We start from the raw sequence: 17,511 nt of genomic DNA, 5'->3' as shown, positions 1-17,511 counted from the left end.
TAAATAATAAACACTATCAAATGTAGCTATTGTAAGTTTAAACTGTGTGGTTAAATATTCTGAAATTCAGACTTTACCTATTCAGATAAGCTTCTTGTACATGGTTATTTAAAATAGTGAGATCATAATACATGAAACTAGTTTCATAATATAGCTAAGAAAAGTACAGAGGAGGAGCGACTAGTTCTCTCTGTAAAACTTACATAAGAGATAATGTTTAGGGTAGAGCATTGACTTTGCTTTCACAAGGTGAATTAGTGGGGATGGACACATTCTGGATGGCATGTGCAAAGGTGTAGAAGTGTAAAACATCATCATTGCTGAAAACTAAGGAGTTTTAGATACTTTTAAATGAATACGTGTAGTAGGAAATGGGACAAGAAAGACAGGCTTGGTCCAGACTCTAAATGGCTTTGTATGTTATGCCAAAGGATTTATATTTTAACCTGGAGAGCATAAATAGGCAATTGAAATGTTTAGGTAGAGGTGTGACATGAAGAAAGATTCTTGGAGCTTTTTGAAGAACTAGAATGGATATTGGCATTCTGAAATTGAAAGATCGAAACCTTTGCAAAGACATTCTTTTGGATGTGGAAGATTAACTATAATGGATTAAACAGCAAGTGTAAATAGAGCAGAGGTTGTTGAGCTGTATACTATTTATAAGAAATATAACTAAAGCATAAAGACACAGAGAAGTTGAAAGTAAAGGGATGGAAAGAAATATTTCAGGCAAATAGTCACCAGAGCATAGTAGATATAGTTATATTAATATCACACAGAACAGATTTAAGTACAACAAGCATTACTAGAGTTAAAAATGACTCTTATGGGGTGACATCACCATCATGGCGGTGTGAGCTTCCCTGGGAGTCTCTCCCCTCCAACATACAACAAAAAGGAGCAACCATATTCCAACAGAAAATATCCTAATAGCACGGGAATCCTCAGAGAGTCACAGCAGCCAAATAATGAAGGGTGGAGAGGTTGGAGCCCCCCTCAGAGGAGCTGGAACAGGGTAAGAGAGAACTTCGCTCCCTCCCCTAAAGACTGGGATTGATGCTGCAGGAGGCTCCATGAGGGAAGGAGTGGCGGAGAGTTCACGGGTCTGCAGGATCATCCCGGACTCCCTAGCGCCCTTGCAGCCTAGAGGGAAGCCCTCTAATGGGGTGAAAGCTTCCGTGTGGGATGACCTCATCAAGCCACGACCCCAGGAGACCAGATAGCGAGAGCTGATCGGGAAACCCAGGTCTGCGCACAAAAGAAAATGCCCCCCCAACCTGTACTGTGCTATGTCATCTTGCCTGAAGGCAGAAGGCTCAGAATGCGTGGCTCTTGACCCCCATCTAGTGGTGATAGGCTGTAAATGCAACCGAATAATATCACAATGGGGAAAACCCATGGTTCCAGCGTCAGTCAGTTCATCGAAACTGCAGACCAGAGGGAAAACAGTAAATACCCAGAATTATGTCCTGAGGACTCAGAAATAAGTAAACTAAATGAAAGGAATTCAGAATAGCTATCATCAAAAAACTCAATGAGGTAAAACAGAATATAGAGAAACAATTCAGTGAGTTCAGGAGCTACTTCACAAAAGAGATTGAAACTATAAAGAAGAATCAATCAGAAATACTAGAGATGAAAGACACAATGGAAGAGGTAAAACAAAATACAGATCCCCTGAATGCTCATGTGGACACCATAGAGGAGGGAATCAGCATAATCGAAGATAGACATGTTGAATGGCTCCAGACAGAGGAGGAGAGAGAACTGAGACTAAAAAGAAATGAAGAAAGTCTCTAAGAAATATCTGACTCAATGAGGAAATGCAACATAAGCATTATAGGTATCCAAGAAGGTGAAGAGAAGAAGAATGGAGCAGAAAGTGTGCTCAAAGAAATAATAACAGAGAACTTCCCAAATCTAGGGAATGAGAAGGAAATGTGTGTGGAGGAAGTTGTCAGATCACCTAGATTTGTCAATGTAAAAAGACCTACTGCAAGGCATATAGTAGCAAAACTGGTAAAAATGAATGACAGAGAAAGAATACACAGGGCAGCAAGGCAGAAGAAAATAACCTATAAAGGAACCCCTATCAAACCTTCAGCAGATTTCTCTGCAGAAACCTTACAAGCAAGGAGAGAATGGTATGATGTATTCAAAACTTTAAAACGTAAAAACCTTCAGCCAAGAATACTCTATCCAGCAAAAATACCCTTCGGATATGAGGGAGAAATTAAATCTCTCCCAGACAAACAAAAGCTAAGGGACTTTGTAGCCACGAGAACCCCCCCGCAAGAAATCCTCAAAAAAGCCATCATACCTGAAAAAAGAAAAAAAGGGAGAAAGGGGTCACAAAACACAGAGTAAGGAGACAGATAGACTAGGATAGCACATACTCAACTACAGCATTAGGCTAAAGGGAAGGAAAACACCAAAAACAATCTTGTCACTTTAACCACAAACTCACAACACAAGTTGGAATAAGATATGACAATAATAACTTAGAGGGATGGAGGAAAAGGGCTGAATCAGTTTAGACTAAAGAAATAAGAGGCCATCAGAAAATGGACTATGTTATGCATGAGATTCTGAATACAAACTTCAGGGTAGCCACTAAACTAAAAAGCAGAACAGAAACACAAAAGATAAATAAGGAGAAAACTAAGAAACACAGGATATGAAACTGCAGAAATCAATGGGTAAAACAAAACACACAGGACGAGAAACAAAGGAAATGCAGGAAAACCGGAAATCAAATGACAGCACTAAGCCCTCATACATCAATAATCACCCTCAATGTAAACGGATTGAACTCTCCAATAAAGACACAAGTGGCAAGATGGATTAAAGAACAAGATCCAACAATTTGCTGCCTCCAGGATACACATCTCAGCTCCAATGACAAATACAGGCTCAGAGTGAAGGGTGGAAGACGATACTCCAAGCTAATGGCAAACAAAAGAAAGCAGGTGTCACAATACTTACATCGGACAAAGTAGATTTCCAGATAAGGCAGGTAAAGAAAGACAAAGAGGGGCAATAGATAATGATCAAAGGGACACTACATCAAGAAGAAATAACGCTTATAAATATCTATGCACCCAACACAGGAACACCAAAGTTCACAAAGCAACTATTAACAAATCTTAAAGAAGATATCAAAAATGACACAGTAATGGTAGGGGACCTCAACACCCCACTGACATCATTGGACAGATCATCCAGACAGAAAATCAACAAGGAAACAGTGGAATTAAACGAGAAGCTAAAACAGTTGGATTTAATAGACATATATAGAACACTCCATCCAAAAACAGCAGAGTACACGTTGTTCTCAAGTGCACATGGGACATTCTTAAGGATAGACCGTATGTTGGAAAACAAGGCAAGCCTCTATAAATTTTAAAAAATTGAAATAATAACAAGCATCTTCTCCGATCATAATGCTATAAAGCTAGAAATTAATTACAAGAAAAAAGCTGAGAAAGGGACAAAGATGTGAAGACTAAACAATATGCTATTGAACAAGCAGTGGGTCATTGAAGAAATTAAAGACAAAATCAAAAATATCTGGAGGCAAAGGAAAATGATAACATGCCATACCAACTCATATGGGATATAGCAAAAGCTGTATTAAGAGGGAAAATTCATCACAATACAAGCACACCTTAACAAACAAGAGAAATTCCAAATAAGCAATCTCAAATTACACCTAACTGAATTAGAGAAAGAAGAACAAACAAAGCCCAAAGTCAGCAGAAGGAGAGAAGTAATAAAAATCAGAGCAGAAATAAATGCTATTGAAACAAAAAAGGCAGTAGAAAGGATCAGTGAAACAAAGAGCTGGTTCATTGAGAAGATAAATAAAATTGACAAGCCCCTAGCCAGACTTACAAAGAAAAAAAGAGGGAAAGCTCAAATAAACAAAATCAGAAATGAAAGAGGAGAAATAACAACAGCCTCCACAGAAATAAAATGGATTATAAGAGAATACTATGAAAAACTATATGCCAACAAAATGGATAACCTAGAGGAAATGGATAAATTCTTAGACTCTTACAACCTCTCAAAGCTAAGTGAAGAAGAAGCAGACAATCTGAACAGACCAATCACAAGGAAAGAGATTGAAATAGCAATCAAAAGCATCCCAGAGAATAAAACCCCAGGACCAGATGGCTTTCCTGGGGAATTCTACCAAACTTTCACACAGGATTTAATATCTATACTTTTCAAGCTATTCCAAAAAAATATGGGAGGGTGGAACACTTCCTAACACATTCTATGAGGCCAACACCACTCTGATACCAAAGCCTGACAAGGACAGCACAAAAAAGGAGAACTACAGACCAATATCGCTGATGAACATAGATGAAAAAATTCTCAACAAAATTTTGGCAACCCAAATTCAGCAATACATCAAAAGGATCATACATCATGATCAAGTGGGATTCATACCAGGGACACAGGGATGGTTCAACATCCGCAAATCAATCAACGTGATATACCACATCAACAAATTGAGGAATAAAAACCACATGATCATCTCAATAGATGCAGAGAAAGCATTTGACAAGATCCAACAGCCATTTATGATAAAAACTCTGAACAAAATGGGGATAGAAGGAAATTACCTCAACATAATAAAGGCCAGATATGACAAACCCACAGCCAACATCATACTCAATGGGCAAAAACTGAGTGCCATCCCCCTGAGAACAGCAACGAGGCAAGGATGCCCACTATCACCACTCTTCAACATAGTACTGGATGTTTTGGCCAGAGCAATCAGGCAAGAGAAAGGAATAAAAGGAATCCAAATAGGGAGTGAAGAAGTGAAACTCTTGCTGTTTGCAGACGACATGATCTTATATGTAGAAAACCCCAAAAAATCCATTGGAAAACTATTAGAAGTAATCAACAACTACAGCAAAGTTGTAGTGTATAAAGTCAACTTACATAAATCAGTAGTATTTCTATACTCTAATAACGAACTAACAGAAAAAGAACTCAAGAACACAATACCATTCACAGTTGCAACAAAAAGAATAAAATACCTTGGGGTGAATTGAACTAAGGAAGTGAAAGACCTATACAACAAAAACTACAAGACTTTCCTGAAAGAAATTGATGATGACATAAAGAAATGGAAGGACGTTCCATGCACATGGATTGGAAGAATAAACATAGTTAAAATGTCCATTCTACCTAAAGCAGTCTACAGATTCAACACAATCCCTATCAGAATCCCAAGGACATTCTTTACAGAAATAGAACAAAGAATCCTAAAATTCGTATGAGGCAACAAAAGACCCCAAATTGCTAAAGCAATCCTGAGAAAAAAGAACAAAGCTGGAGGCATCACAATCCCTGACCTCAAAACATATTACAAAGCTTCAGTAATCAAAACAGCACGGTACTGGTACAAAAACAGGTGTGCAGATCAATGGAGCAGAACTGAAAGCCCAGAAATAAAACCACACATCTATGGACAGCTAATCTTTGACAAAGGAGCTGAGGGCATATAATGGAGCAAAGAAAATCACTTCAACAAACAGTGCTGGGAAAACTGGAAAGCCACATATAAAAGAATGAAAATTGACCATTCTTTTTCACCATTCACAAAAATAAACTCAAAATGGATCAAAGACCTAAAGGTAAGACCTGAAACCATAAGGCTTCTAGAAGAAAATATAGGCAGTACACTCTTTGACATCAGTCTTAAAAGGATCTTTTTGAACACCATGTCTTCTCAGACAAGGGAAACAATAGAAAGAATAAACAAATGGGACTTCATCAGACTAAAGAGCTTCTTCAAGGCAAGGGAAAACAGGATTGAAACAAAAACAACCCACTAATTAGGAACAAATATTTACAAGTCATATATCCGACAAAGGCCTAATTTCCATAATATATAAAGAACTCACACTACTCAACAGCAAAAAATCAAACACCTGATCAAAAAATGGGCAGGAGACATGAACAGACATTTTTCCAAAGAAGATATACGGATGGCCAATAGGCACATGAAAGGATGCTCAGCATCACTAATCATCAGGGAAATACAAATCAAAAGTACACTAAGATATCACCTTACTCCCATTAGAATGGCAAAAATAACCCAAGCAGAAAGTAACAAATGTTGGAGAGGTTGTGGAGAAAAAGGAACCCTCATACACTGCTGGTGGGAATGCAAACTGGTGCAGCCACTATGGAAAACAGTATGGAGATTTCTCAAAAAATTAAAAATAGAAATACCATATGACCCAACCTCCCACTACTGGGTATCTATCCAAAGAACTTCAAATCAGCGATTCAAAAAGTCCCATGCCCTGCTGTGTTCATTGCAGCATTATTTACAATAGCCAAGAGGTGGAAGCAACCTGAGTGCCCTTCAATTGATGATTGGATAAAGAAGATATGGTATATATATATATAGTGGAATACTACTCAGCCATAAAAAAGAATAAATTCATCCCATTCACAACAACATGGATGGACCTCGAGGGGATTATGTTCAGTGAAATAAGCCAGATAGAGAAAGACAATCTTTGTATGACTTCACTCACATGTGGAAGTTAAACATAGACAAAGAGAACAGACTAGTGGCTTCCTGGGGAAAGGCGTGTTGGGGAGTGGGCACAAAGGGTGAGGTGGTGCACCTACAACACGACTGACAAACAATAATGTACAACTGAAATTTCAGAAGGTTGTAAACTATCATAATCTCAATAAAAATTTTTAGAAAATCATTTATGTAATGTTTAAGTAACACTTAAGCAGGAAGCTATGACAATCCTAAACCTATATGTATCTAATAATTTAGTCTCAAAATATGTACAGTAGTCCTCTTTCATCCCCAATTTTGCTTTCTGTAGTTTCAGTTACCTACCGTCAACCGTGCTTCAAAAATATTTAAAGGAAAATTCCAGAAGTAAACAATTCATAAATATAAAATGCACGCCATTCTGAGTAGCATGATGAAATCTCATGCCATCCCGCTCCATCCTGCCCTTCCTGTCCTGTCCTGTCTGCGACATGAATCATCCCTTTGTCCACATACTTTGTCCACGTATCCACACTTTATACACTACCCAGCTGTTGGTCACTGATAACGTCTCAGTTATCAGATCGACTGTCTCAGTATCGAGTGCTTGTGTTCAAGTCACCCTTATTTTACTTAATGATGGCCCCAAAGTGCAAGAGTAGGGATGCTGGCAATTCGGATATGCCAAAGAGAAGCCAGAGGGTGCTTCCTTTAAGTGAAAAGGTTAAGGGTCTCAACCTAAGGAAAGAAAAAAAATTGTATGCTGAGGTTGCTAGATCTGTGGTAAGATCTATGCTAGATCTCTCTTTTATCTGTGAAATTGTAAAGAAGGAAAGAGAAATTCATGCTAGTTTTGCTATTATACCTCAAATCTGTATTTATAGGAGAAAACATAGTATCTATAGGGTTTTGTACTGTCCAGTTTCAGTCATCCACTGGGGGTCTTGGAACGTATCCCCCACAGATAAGGGGAGACTACTGTAAAGAAAATAAAATTTAAAGTAGAAATGAACAAATCTGTAATCATACGGGGAACATTTTTATACATTTACTAGGAATTGTTAGATTAAGCAACAAAGAAGTAAAAAGTGAAGAGTTGAATGACAATTAATAATATTGATCTAATGTATGTATATTTGGAAGCCTGTACCCAACAATTTGAGAATTCACATTCTTTCAAGCACTTCTATAACATGTATAATCTGTTACCTCACTATGTTAGAAAGAATGAATTTCAACAAACATCAAAATACTGATTGCATATGTACCATCTTCTCAGACCACAGTTAGAATGAAATCATGTATACTTGGAAGTTTAAAGCCAGCTTTCTTGCTACTCATAGACCATTGAAGAAAATATGATGAAAATTAGAAAACTTTCTCTTTTTTGAGGAAGATTAGCCCTGAGCTAACATCTGCTGCTAATCCTCCTTTTTTTGCTGAGGAAGACTGGCCCTGAGCTAACATCCATGCCCATCTTCCTCTACTTTATCTGTGGGATGCCTACCACAGCATGGCTTTTGCCAAGTGTTGCCATGTCCGCACCCGGGATCCAAACCAGTGAACCCCAGGCTGCCGAGGAGCGGAACATGCAAATTTAACTGCTGTGCCACCCGGCCGGCCCTAGAAAACTTTTAGAACTGAGTAATATAAAATATATTCCATATCACAGCTAAAATGAAAACGACTCACAATATCAAGTTTTGGCAACATTGTGGAGCCGAGGTTGTGGAATTGTCATATATTTCTAGTAGTGGTATAAATTGGTAGATCCACTTTGGACAACTGTTTGCTAGTATCTGCTAAAGCTAAGCATAAGTCACCCTGTGATCCAGCATCCACTCCAACAGAAATGAATGCCTGTATTCGTCAAAAGACATGTGCAACGATGTTCAAAGTAGCTTCATTCATAATTGCTAAATGTTCGTCAACAATACAATCAATAAATAAATAGTGTTATATTCACATTATGAAATATATGCATCAGTGAAAAAGAGTAACTGTAGCTATTTAACAACATGGATGAATATCACAGGTAGAAAATCAAGCAAAAGAAGCCAGATACAAAAGAATACTGTCTATTTCCATAAGAAATCAAGAGTAGGCAAAATTGATAGATGATATTAAAAGTCCAAATAGTGCTTACCTTTTGGGGAAAAGAATATAGACTGAGAGGGTGCATGAGAGTTTTTTAAGTGCTAGAAATGTTCTGTATTTGGTCTGGATAGTAGTTATGTGGTTATATACATATATAAAATTCATTCAAAATACACATATACATTCACTTAAGACTTCTGCACTTAATAAAAATTAAAATAAAAGCTAAGTTAAGAAAAAAAATCTACAGACGATATGTGCAATCTCAATGAGGGTTTTAAAATGTATTCAGTATTTGTTTTAATCAGGAATGGTAAGACACACAGACATGGAAATGACTGTCATGAAGGAAGAAGATTTTAAACTTACAGATTCCTAGAAACAGGAGATACGACATGCCATGCAAGGGGACCACACAGGGAAGCATCAAAATTAGTCAGGAGGCAGAGGGAGTTGGGAGGAAAATGTGAACAAGAGATTTTATTGTGGTTTCCACAAGAAAGAATGGTTGAGGCAGGGTAAGTGGATTTAGGATTGTTTAGGATGAATAATCTCAGTGGGCTAGAGTGTAAGGCTGTCCTGAGTTGTTTGGTATCTGGGCCTTGGGGTGATTATGATATGGGAATATTGGCTCTGATTGTAAGAGCCAGATAGAGGAGTGGAGAGTGGGCCCTGGATTGATTATTTTTCGTATGAAAGATTCACTTCCAGGTGAAGAGTTTACTTTCTCTAAGAATTGGCTAGCCCTGGGAGGGCCAGCCTTGTTAGGGCCGGTAAGGCCCCAGATGTCAAAACATCAGAATAAACATACATGCTTAATACAATGGATAAGTTTATAAAGCTTTATTGAATGTCTTATAAGAAGATCTAGCTAATGAGGTAGTACCATTTTTCTGGAAGGGAATCTAATATAAAGGTATCAGTTTTTCCCAAAATAATTTATACTTTTAGTACAATTCCAATCAATATCCCAACAGAATTTTTGGTTCAATTTATTGAACTGACCCTAAAAATCGTATGGAAGAACCAAGGTCCAAGACTAGACAAGCAATTTTGAAGCTCTAAACCAAGGTGGAGAACAAGCCTATAGATACCAAGACTTCTAAAGTTATACTAATTAAGTCATTGTGATATTGGTGTAGGAAGAAACAAAAAGATAAATAGTACAGAACAGAGACTCTTAAGCAAACACATACAGTGGAAACTTGATATGTAACAGAGGTGGCATTACAAATCAGGGAAAAGGATGGAAGAATCAATAAATTAAGGGGCTGGACAAACTGACATGTGTTTCATATGTGATATAATGAGAAGGGTACAATGTCATTTATGTAGTATGCCTCCCAAGAATGAGTAGCCTGAATCTAATCATGAGGAAATGTCAGACAAACTCAGGTTGATCTTCTGTTATACAACTGTTGTTTATTCAAAAATGTCAGTGTCATGGAAGACAAGAAAAGCTGAGGGGGCTGGTCCAGTGGCATGGTGATTGGAATCACAGTTTTGGATCCCAGGCACAGACCTACACACCACTCGTCAAGCCATGGTGTGGCGGCATCCCACATATGAAAAATAGAGGAAGATTGACACAGATGTTAGCTCAGGGACAATCTTCCTCAAGCAAAAAGAGGAAGATTGGCAACAGATTTAGCTCAGGGCCAATCTTCCTAACCAAAAAAAAAAAGAAAAGAAAAAGAAAAGCTGAGCAGATGTTCCTGATTAAGGAGACTAAAGAGATAGGATAGGTAAAAGCAGCACGTGATCCTGGATCAGAAGGAAAAAAATTATATAAAGGACATTGTCGGAATAATTGATGAAACTTACGTATGAATTGTGTATGAGGTAATAATATTGCATCAATTTTAGATTACTTGAATTTGATTTGTGTTGTGGTTATATGAGGTACTGTTCATGTTCTTAGGAGATATGTGCTGAAGTATTTAGGGGTGAAAGTTACTAATTATTCTAGAATGTAGTTCATTGCAGAAAAATCTCTCAAGTGAGAGACATAAAGCAGTTGTGGCAAAGTGTCAAAAATTGGTGAATCTACATTAAGGGTGTACCAATTTGAAATTTTAAAAAGAAAAATTTCAAAAAATGATGCTGGGAGAATTGATTATTGATTTAGAAAAATTAAGTTAGATCCCTGCCTCCTACCATACCTGCACACACAAAAAAATTCCAAATGTATTAAAGACTCAATTGTGAAAAGCAAATCTTTTAGAGAAAATATAGGGGAATAGTTTCAATGATGTCTCATTGTAGGAAAGAATGTTTTTAAAATGAGATCCAGAAGGTATAAATATTACAGAAAAAGATTGCTAAATTTTAAGACTTTAAAAACTTTGTTCTGTAAAACATCATTTAAGAAGTGAAAAAGACAAGCCAGATACTTGGAGAAATATCTGCAAATAATATAATTTACAAAGATTAGTATGCAGAATTTATAAAAGAACTCTCAGAAATCAATGAGAAAAGGGGAAAAATATCCAGTAGTAAAAGACAAAGAATCTGAACAGATAAAGGACAAGGAAATCCAAATGGCCAGTGAAACTCAGGAAATTGCTCAACTTCACTGTCATTAAAAATACAGATTAAAACTACAATGAGATTGTAAAACTACAATCATTTCACACATTTTAGATTGGCAAAAGTTTTTAATTTGATGATAATTATAAAAATTATGAGCATTTACTCTGTGTAAACACTTTTCTAAGTGCTTTAAGTGTGTAACTTATTTACTCCTCAATCATATGAGATCGATAATATCCTCATTTTATGGATGAGGAAACTGAATTAGAGAGAAGTTGAGGTCACACAGTTACAAAGTGGTAGAGATAGAATTTGAACCCAAGGGCTCCAGGGCACACCAGGTGTAATACCATGGCAGAGGTAGCAGTGCAAAGTGGTTAAGTAGAGAGATTTTGGAAACAGGTTACACTTACTATAACCTGTGAGGTCTTGGATGAGTTACTTAACCTCTCAGTACCTCGTTTTTGGTACTTAGCTTCATTATAGATTGTTGGGAGGCTTAAATAGGTTATTATTTTATTATTATTCTATACTGCTTCTCTAAGCATGAGTGAACGTGTGTTACAACAGGAAGTCTCACTCACATTTCTGGTTGACAGTGTAAACTGGTACACCTGCTTACTGATGTTTTTTAAAAGGATTTCATAAAGTTGAAGGTGCACGTACCTAGTACCTTCAACTTTGAAATATCTTTTGGAAAATGTCTAGCAGTTCAGCTCCTAGCTATTTATCTTAAAGGGACTCTCACACATATTGCCAAGGAGCCACGCAACATTGTTTGTATTAGCTGGAAACAACCTCAATGTCTATCAACTGAAAAATGGATAAATAAGTTAAAGTGTTTCTATACAACAGAATTCTATGTAGTAGATTTTAAAAACTGAACTATAGTCACAGGGGTGAACACAGATAGATCTTGAATGATATTGAACAAAAGCAGTCTGCAGAAGGATGTACAGAGTGTGATGCCATTCATATAAAGTGTAAAAACATGGGAAAAAGACTGTGATATTTTATTGAATGTAAAACTACACAGATTTTAAGGTGTACCATTATTTTAGTAATCACTAAGAAAAAATCACTGTGAGACTATGATATACCAATTGTAAAATATATACCAATTTTAGGGGGCCGGCCCCATGGCCGACTGGTTAAGTTCTTGCACTCTGCTTCGGCGGCCCAGGGTTTCGCTGGTTCAGATCCTGGGCGTGCACATGGCACCGCTCGTTGGGCCATGCTGAGGCGGCATCCCACATGCCATGACTAGAAGGACCCACAACTAAAAAATATGCAACTATGTATCGGGGGGCTTTGGGGGGAAAAAGGAAAAATAAAATCTTTAAAATATATGTATACATATCTCTATATACACCAATTTTAGAGATTGTTAAAAATGTGAAAACAGTGTGACTCTTAGAATAGATGAACTATGATGTACTGTTTGTGGGTTTGGGTTAACATGTGAATGTACAAAACATATGGTAATATAAAAGTCAGATTCGGGTTACTCTGTGGAAGAAGTCGGGGGGATGGGATTTGGAAGGGACACACTGGGACTTCAACTCTATAATGTCTGTAGTGTTTTATTTGCTTAAAATGAAAAAGGCTGCATAAAGCAAAAATTAGCAAAGAGTTATGATTCATTAAAGCTGGGTTGGCAGTACATGGCTATATTTATCCATACTTTTCTGTGTGGCTGAAATATGTCATGACTTATTTTTTTTATTTGATGGTGAGGAAAAGTAAATAAATGTAAAGTGAATAAGTTTGGCTTGAAAGGAAGGATGACAGAGGAAAGCACAATATCTGTGAGGTTTTGTTTATTTAAGAAAGAAATACAGGTATCCTTTGTTCTCTGAACTCTATGCAAACTTAGAAATTAAATATATTCTCTTAGATTTTTAGATAAATCCCTTATTGTTTAAACTCTTTCTATTTTTATCTGAAACTTTGGGACCAAATAGACATCTCTGATATCCACAGTTGTTATCCACACATAAAAACCACATATATTTGGGAAGTAAGGGATACTTTCTCTTGAATTGTAAGCCAATAGAGGAGACTGAAAATACAGAAGCAAGAGTAAGTTCTTGAAAGAGAAGAGCTAAGATCTAGAGTACAGGTAAAGGGATTCAGCTTGGACAAGAGAAGGGTCACTAACTTCCCTTACACTGGAAAGAATGTGATGAGAATAGGTTTAAATATGGAAAAGTTTTTAGACGTGGGTATGAAATTGGCCAGATTCCAGCCCAATAGTCTCAATTCAGTGTGAGAAGTATGAGGAAAGGTCAGCGTTAGCTAAGAGGTCAGGGTTAGCTAAGAGGTCAGGGAGCACGGTTGGGCTTAAGACAGTGCTAGGTGGTGGTTGGGTTTTTTTGTTCAGATTTTTATATCTTGTTATCAGTAGAAGTTACTGTGTTTTGAAATACTTTTTTGAAAATTTACTTGACCTTTGCAAAGGTCACAAGATTTACAGACTGCTTTTAATATACTAGACAATGAACTAATTCTGTAATACCTGATCTTTGAAAATTTATCATGTAGCTTTAAGCTACTCTCCTAATCTGTCTTTTCCAGACAAGGGAAAAAATTTGCAACATGTGAAAATGTGTGTGTGTTTCAAAGATTGTCTTTATAAGTGTTTTATGTTATATTTTATGTTTCATATTGGTATCTTACAGTGAGGAAATTATTGTAGTCTAATCTTCATTCTTCATTTTACGGTTTAAGCCTAATACTCTTTTTCAGTATAGAGAAGTCTGCTTCTCTTTAATTTATTCATTATAACTAAATATATGTTACTTTGGAACTTAACTATTCAAATGCAGAGCATTCTTTATTTTTATTTATTATCCATTTTTAAATTGTAGAGCTGAACGACAAAGGAATGAAGCACTGTATAATGCTGAGGAGCTGAGTAAAGCTTTCCAACATTATAAAGAAAAGGTGGCTGAAAAACTGGAAAAGGTAAGAGGCAGTTGTGCAAATTCAGTGTTTTGTATTACTGTTCATATTCTAAAAATAAAAGTAGACATAAATAGAATATGTTTATTTATGGTTAAAGCAGGGAGTTATTTTTATGATCTCATTCATAATAAAATGATTGAAATAAGGACTTTATAACTATTAGTTAAGGATGATGCTCACAATCTTTTTATAATGAGCAGAAACTTTTTTATCCAAAGAAGGAAAAGAGTAGAGACAAGAGGAGGAACAAAATACAGAGAAGGAAGAGGTGAGTAAGCAGAGGTTGGAGCATAGAAGTAGAAGCAGAGAATTTGTTCCCATCACCTCAGTGAAAATGAAGGCAGAGTAGATTATATAGACTTTAATTGGTCTCCCTGGGAGGGGCTCACTTCTGCTTCTCAGAAGGAAGCTTCCTTGAACAGATTCTACATAGTATTATAGTGGCTTTGTTACGTTCATTTAATATCTTCAAGTAATATCACATGACTGTAAAACCTGTTTGGAGAAAGGCTGCATGTTGGATATTCAGATTTTGAGCTCAGAAGAGATGTCTGATCAAGAGATACTGATCTGAGAGACTTCCATCTCAAGATAATAATTGAAACAGAAGTAAATGATTTTGTTCAAAGAAAGGTAGAAGAGTAGAAGGAAGAAATATTATTATTAAAAATAAAATCTCTTTAAGCTCTGAAGTCTTCAGTGTGAATTAATCAGATCACTGTTTTGAAAGCCTTGGAGAGGGTCCCTGTAGGAATGAAATATTGTAGAGGAGATTTTTTTTTTTAAAGATTTTATTTTTTTCCTTTTTCTCCCCAAAGCCCCCCAGAACATAGTTGTATATTCTTCGTTGTGGGTCCTTCTAGTTGTGGCATGTGGGACGCTGCCTCAGCGTGGTTTGATGAGCAGTGCCATGTCTGCACCCAGGATTCGAACCAACGAAACACTGGGCCGCCTACAGCGGAGTGCGCGAACTTAACCACTCGGCCACGGGGCCAGCCCCTGTAGAAGAGATTTTTAATAAGCTAATCTGTAGGAGGAGGTAGAATACCTAGAAGGGGGAATATTCTCAGAGAGAGGGAGGACTTTACAGAGGAAGGAGAGGAAAATGGAAGAGATGATTTTTTCACACTTCTCCGTAGCATTATCAATTTCAAACTGTGCTCAGCAGAGCCCTGTAGTCAGGCCAATGTAATGAAGGAGGTAGACAGATCTGCCCAGTCCTCCGCTCCCACTGCTCCAGCCTGGGTGCTTGAGTTGCATCTCTTAAATTTTGGACTGTGATTTCAGTGGGAGTGTTCTGTGGCTGAAATTTGAAAAATTACTTTTCTGGAACATTTACACTAATGTTAGCCTTTGGTAACTTGATGTAGCCTCCCTACGTGCGTTGCTTCCTTGTCCACATGAGGCCAGAACACTTTGGCTTTCAGATGCTCGTGCTGTTGCCCCTCTGTCTTAGGCTCTTAACCATTTCTGGACAAGTAGTAACCTCTCCCTCCCTGTCCTTGTTACTGCCCAGGAAGTTCACTTTGCTCCTTTCGCTACCAGGCTAGGGACTTAGACGTGTGGAATAGCCTCCACTCTCCTCCTTATTGCTGAAATTACTTTTTGGTTTGAAACACCTAAAACTTACGACCACAATAGTGTGTCCACTTAAAACAAATTATTGTTTTAGGTTCAAGCTGAAGAAGAAATATTAGAGAAAAATCTAATTGACTGTGAAAAAGAAAATAAAAGGCTACAGGAAAAGTGTGGTCTGTATAAAAGTGAACTTGAAATTCTGAAAGAGAAATTAAGGTACAGTATGTAGAAAAAGAATTTTTGTGTGGAAATGGAGAAAAAACTGAAATGTTTTAAAATAGAATATTTTATATATTGTAATTATAACCTTAAATTATGTAGAAAGATGGGCTTCATGACTGAAATTGTTTTCTAGGTATAAAGTAAGAATTTTAAATGAATAGAACATGTTGATGTTAATATACTTGTAAATATACAGTAATAAGATCAACATATTTGCTTTGCATATATTTAGAGAAAAAGCACAGATAGAATCTCCTTGTTGTGTGACCACATTAGCTAATTGATAAAATATGTATTCTTCAAATCATGAAGAATACCTAGTCCAGCCTTCTCATTTCAGAGATGTTAAAAATGTGAAAAAGGGAACTGATGAAATACAATAACAGTTCTAAACATTAGGTTGTTCTAATGTTTGACGTGTTTTCATAGGTATATAGATTTGAAAATATTACTGTCTACTAATCTTTTAATGGTTGATTGGACTTTATCTTTTAGATTTGTGGCTAAATAGTTCATGATTTTTCTTTATATGATCTAAAATTTTCTTGATGCTGCAGAATATTATATCAGGATTTTGGAGTTAGATCTCCTGTCTTACACTTTTAAAAAGGGCACAGAAATACTTCCAGGATAGTGGAGTTATACTGTCCTATTACTTATACTGTGTGACACTGGGCAAGTTTCCTAACCTTTCTGTGCCTCCATTTCCTTTTCTATAAACAGGGAGTAATAATAGTATTAACCATGTAAAGTTGAGAGTGCCTGGCATGCAGAAAGAAGGCACTCAGTAAATATCAGCAGATATTATTATCTCAGAATTAGGCTTTAAAATATTTAAATATGAGATTAAACATGATTATTGAAAATGAATGTATATTTTATTCTCATTTTTATGCTTTTTTCTTCATAGGCAATTAAAAGAAGAAAATAACAATGGAAAAGAAAAATTGAGGATCATGGCAGTGAAAAATTCAGAGGTCATGGCGCAACTAAGTGAATCTAGACAATGTGTGCTGAAGCTAGAGAGTGAGTTAGAGGACAAAGACGAAATACTTAGAGAGAAATTTTCTCTAATGAATGAAAATCGAGAGTTGAAGGTCCGTGTTGCATCACAGAATGAGCGACTGGATTTGTGTCAGCACGAAATAGAAAGTTCAAGGGTGGAACTGAGAAGTTTGGAAAAAATTGTGTCTCAATTGCCAGTAAGTATGTGTGAAAAGGAAAATTTTACTGACGTGCTTTATAAGAGAGCATCATTTTGCTTTATCTTCTATTATTTCTTACCTGTCTATACTTTGTTATCAATTTCTTTTCTATCTAATCCCTATTTTTTTCTTGTTACCTTTCTACTATTCCACCTTTTCTCAGGCTCTCAGATGCCATATAAAAGAATAGCACAGAATCTTTTTTAAAAAATAGCTTTATTGAAGTAACATTTACATACCACAAAATTCACCCATTTTAAGTGTACTGTTCACTGACTTTTAGTAAATTTACAAGTTTTGGAACAATCACCACAATCCAGTTTTGAAACATTTCTATCATCATTTTTGCCCATTTATAATTAG

The 17,511-nt window shown here is 36.5% G+C and overlaps 1 protein-coding gene across 9 annotated transcripts in view; it reads left to right on the top strand.

The window, feature by feature from the left end:
* The window catches only part of CCDC18 (coiled-coil domain containing 18), a 101,022-nt gene that overhangs the window by 11,941 nt on the left and 71,570 nt on the right, over positions 1 to 17,511 (top strand). For all 9 annotated transcript variants that reach the window (XM_070592630.1, XM_070592627.1, XM_070592626.1 and 6 more), the window contains 3 exons: positions 14,047 to 14,143; positions 15,816 to 15,937; positions 16,854 to 17,145. In XM_070592630.1, the coding sequence (XP_070448731.1) occupies positions 14,047 to 14,143; positions 15,816 to 15,937; positions 16,854 to 17,145 (511 nt within the window). The remainder of the gene's footprint in view (positions 1 to 14,046; positions 14,144 to 15,815; positions 15,938 to 16,853; positions 17,146 to 17,511) is intronic.

This window comes from Equus przewalskii, chromosome 24 (genome assembly GCF_037783145.1).
Source record: "Equus przewalskii isolate Varuska chromosome 24, EquPr2, whole genome shotgun sequence".
Taxonomy (NCBI): domain Eukaryota; kingdom Metazoa; phylum Chordata; class Mammalia; order Perissodactyla; family Equidae; genus Equus; species Equus przewalskii.
Note: the sequence above shows the minus strand (reverse complement) of the source record. Positions and strands in the feature narration are given on the sequence as shown.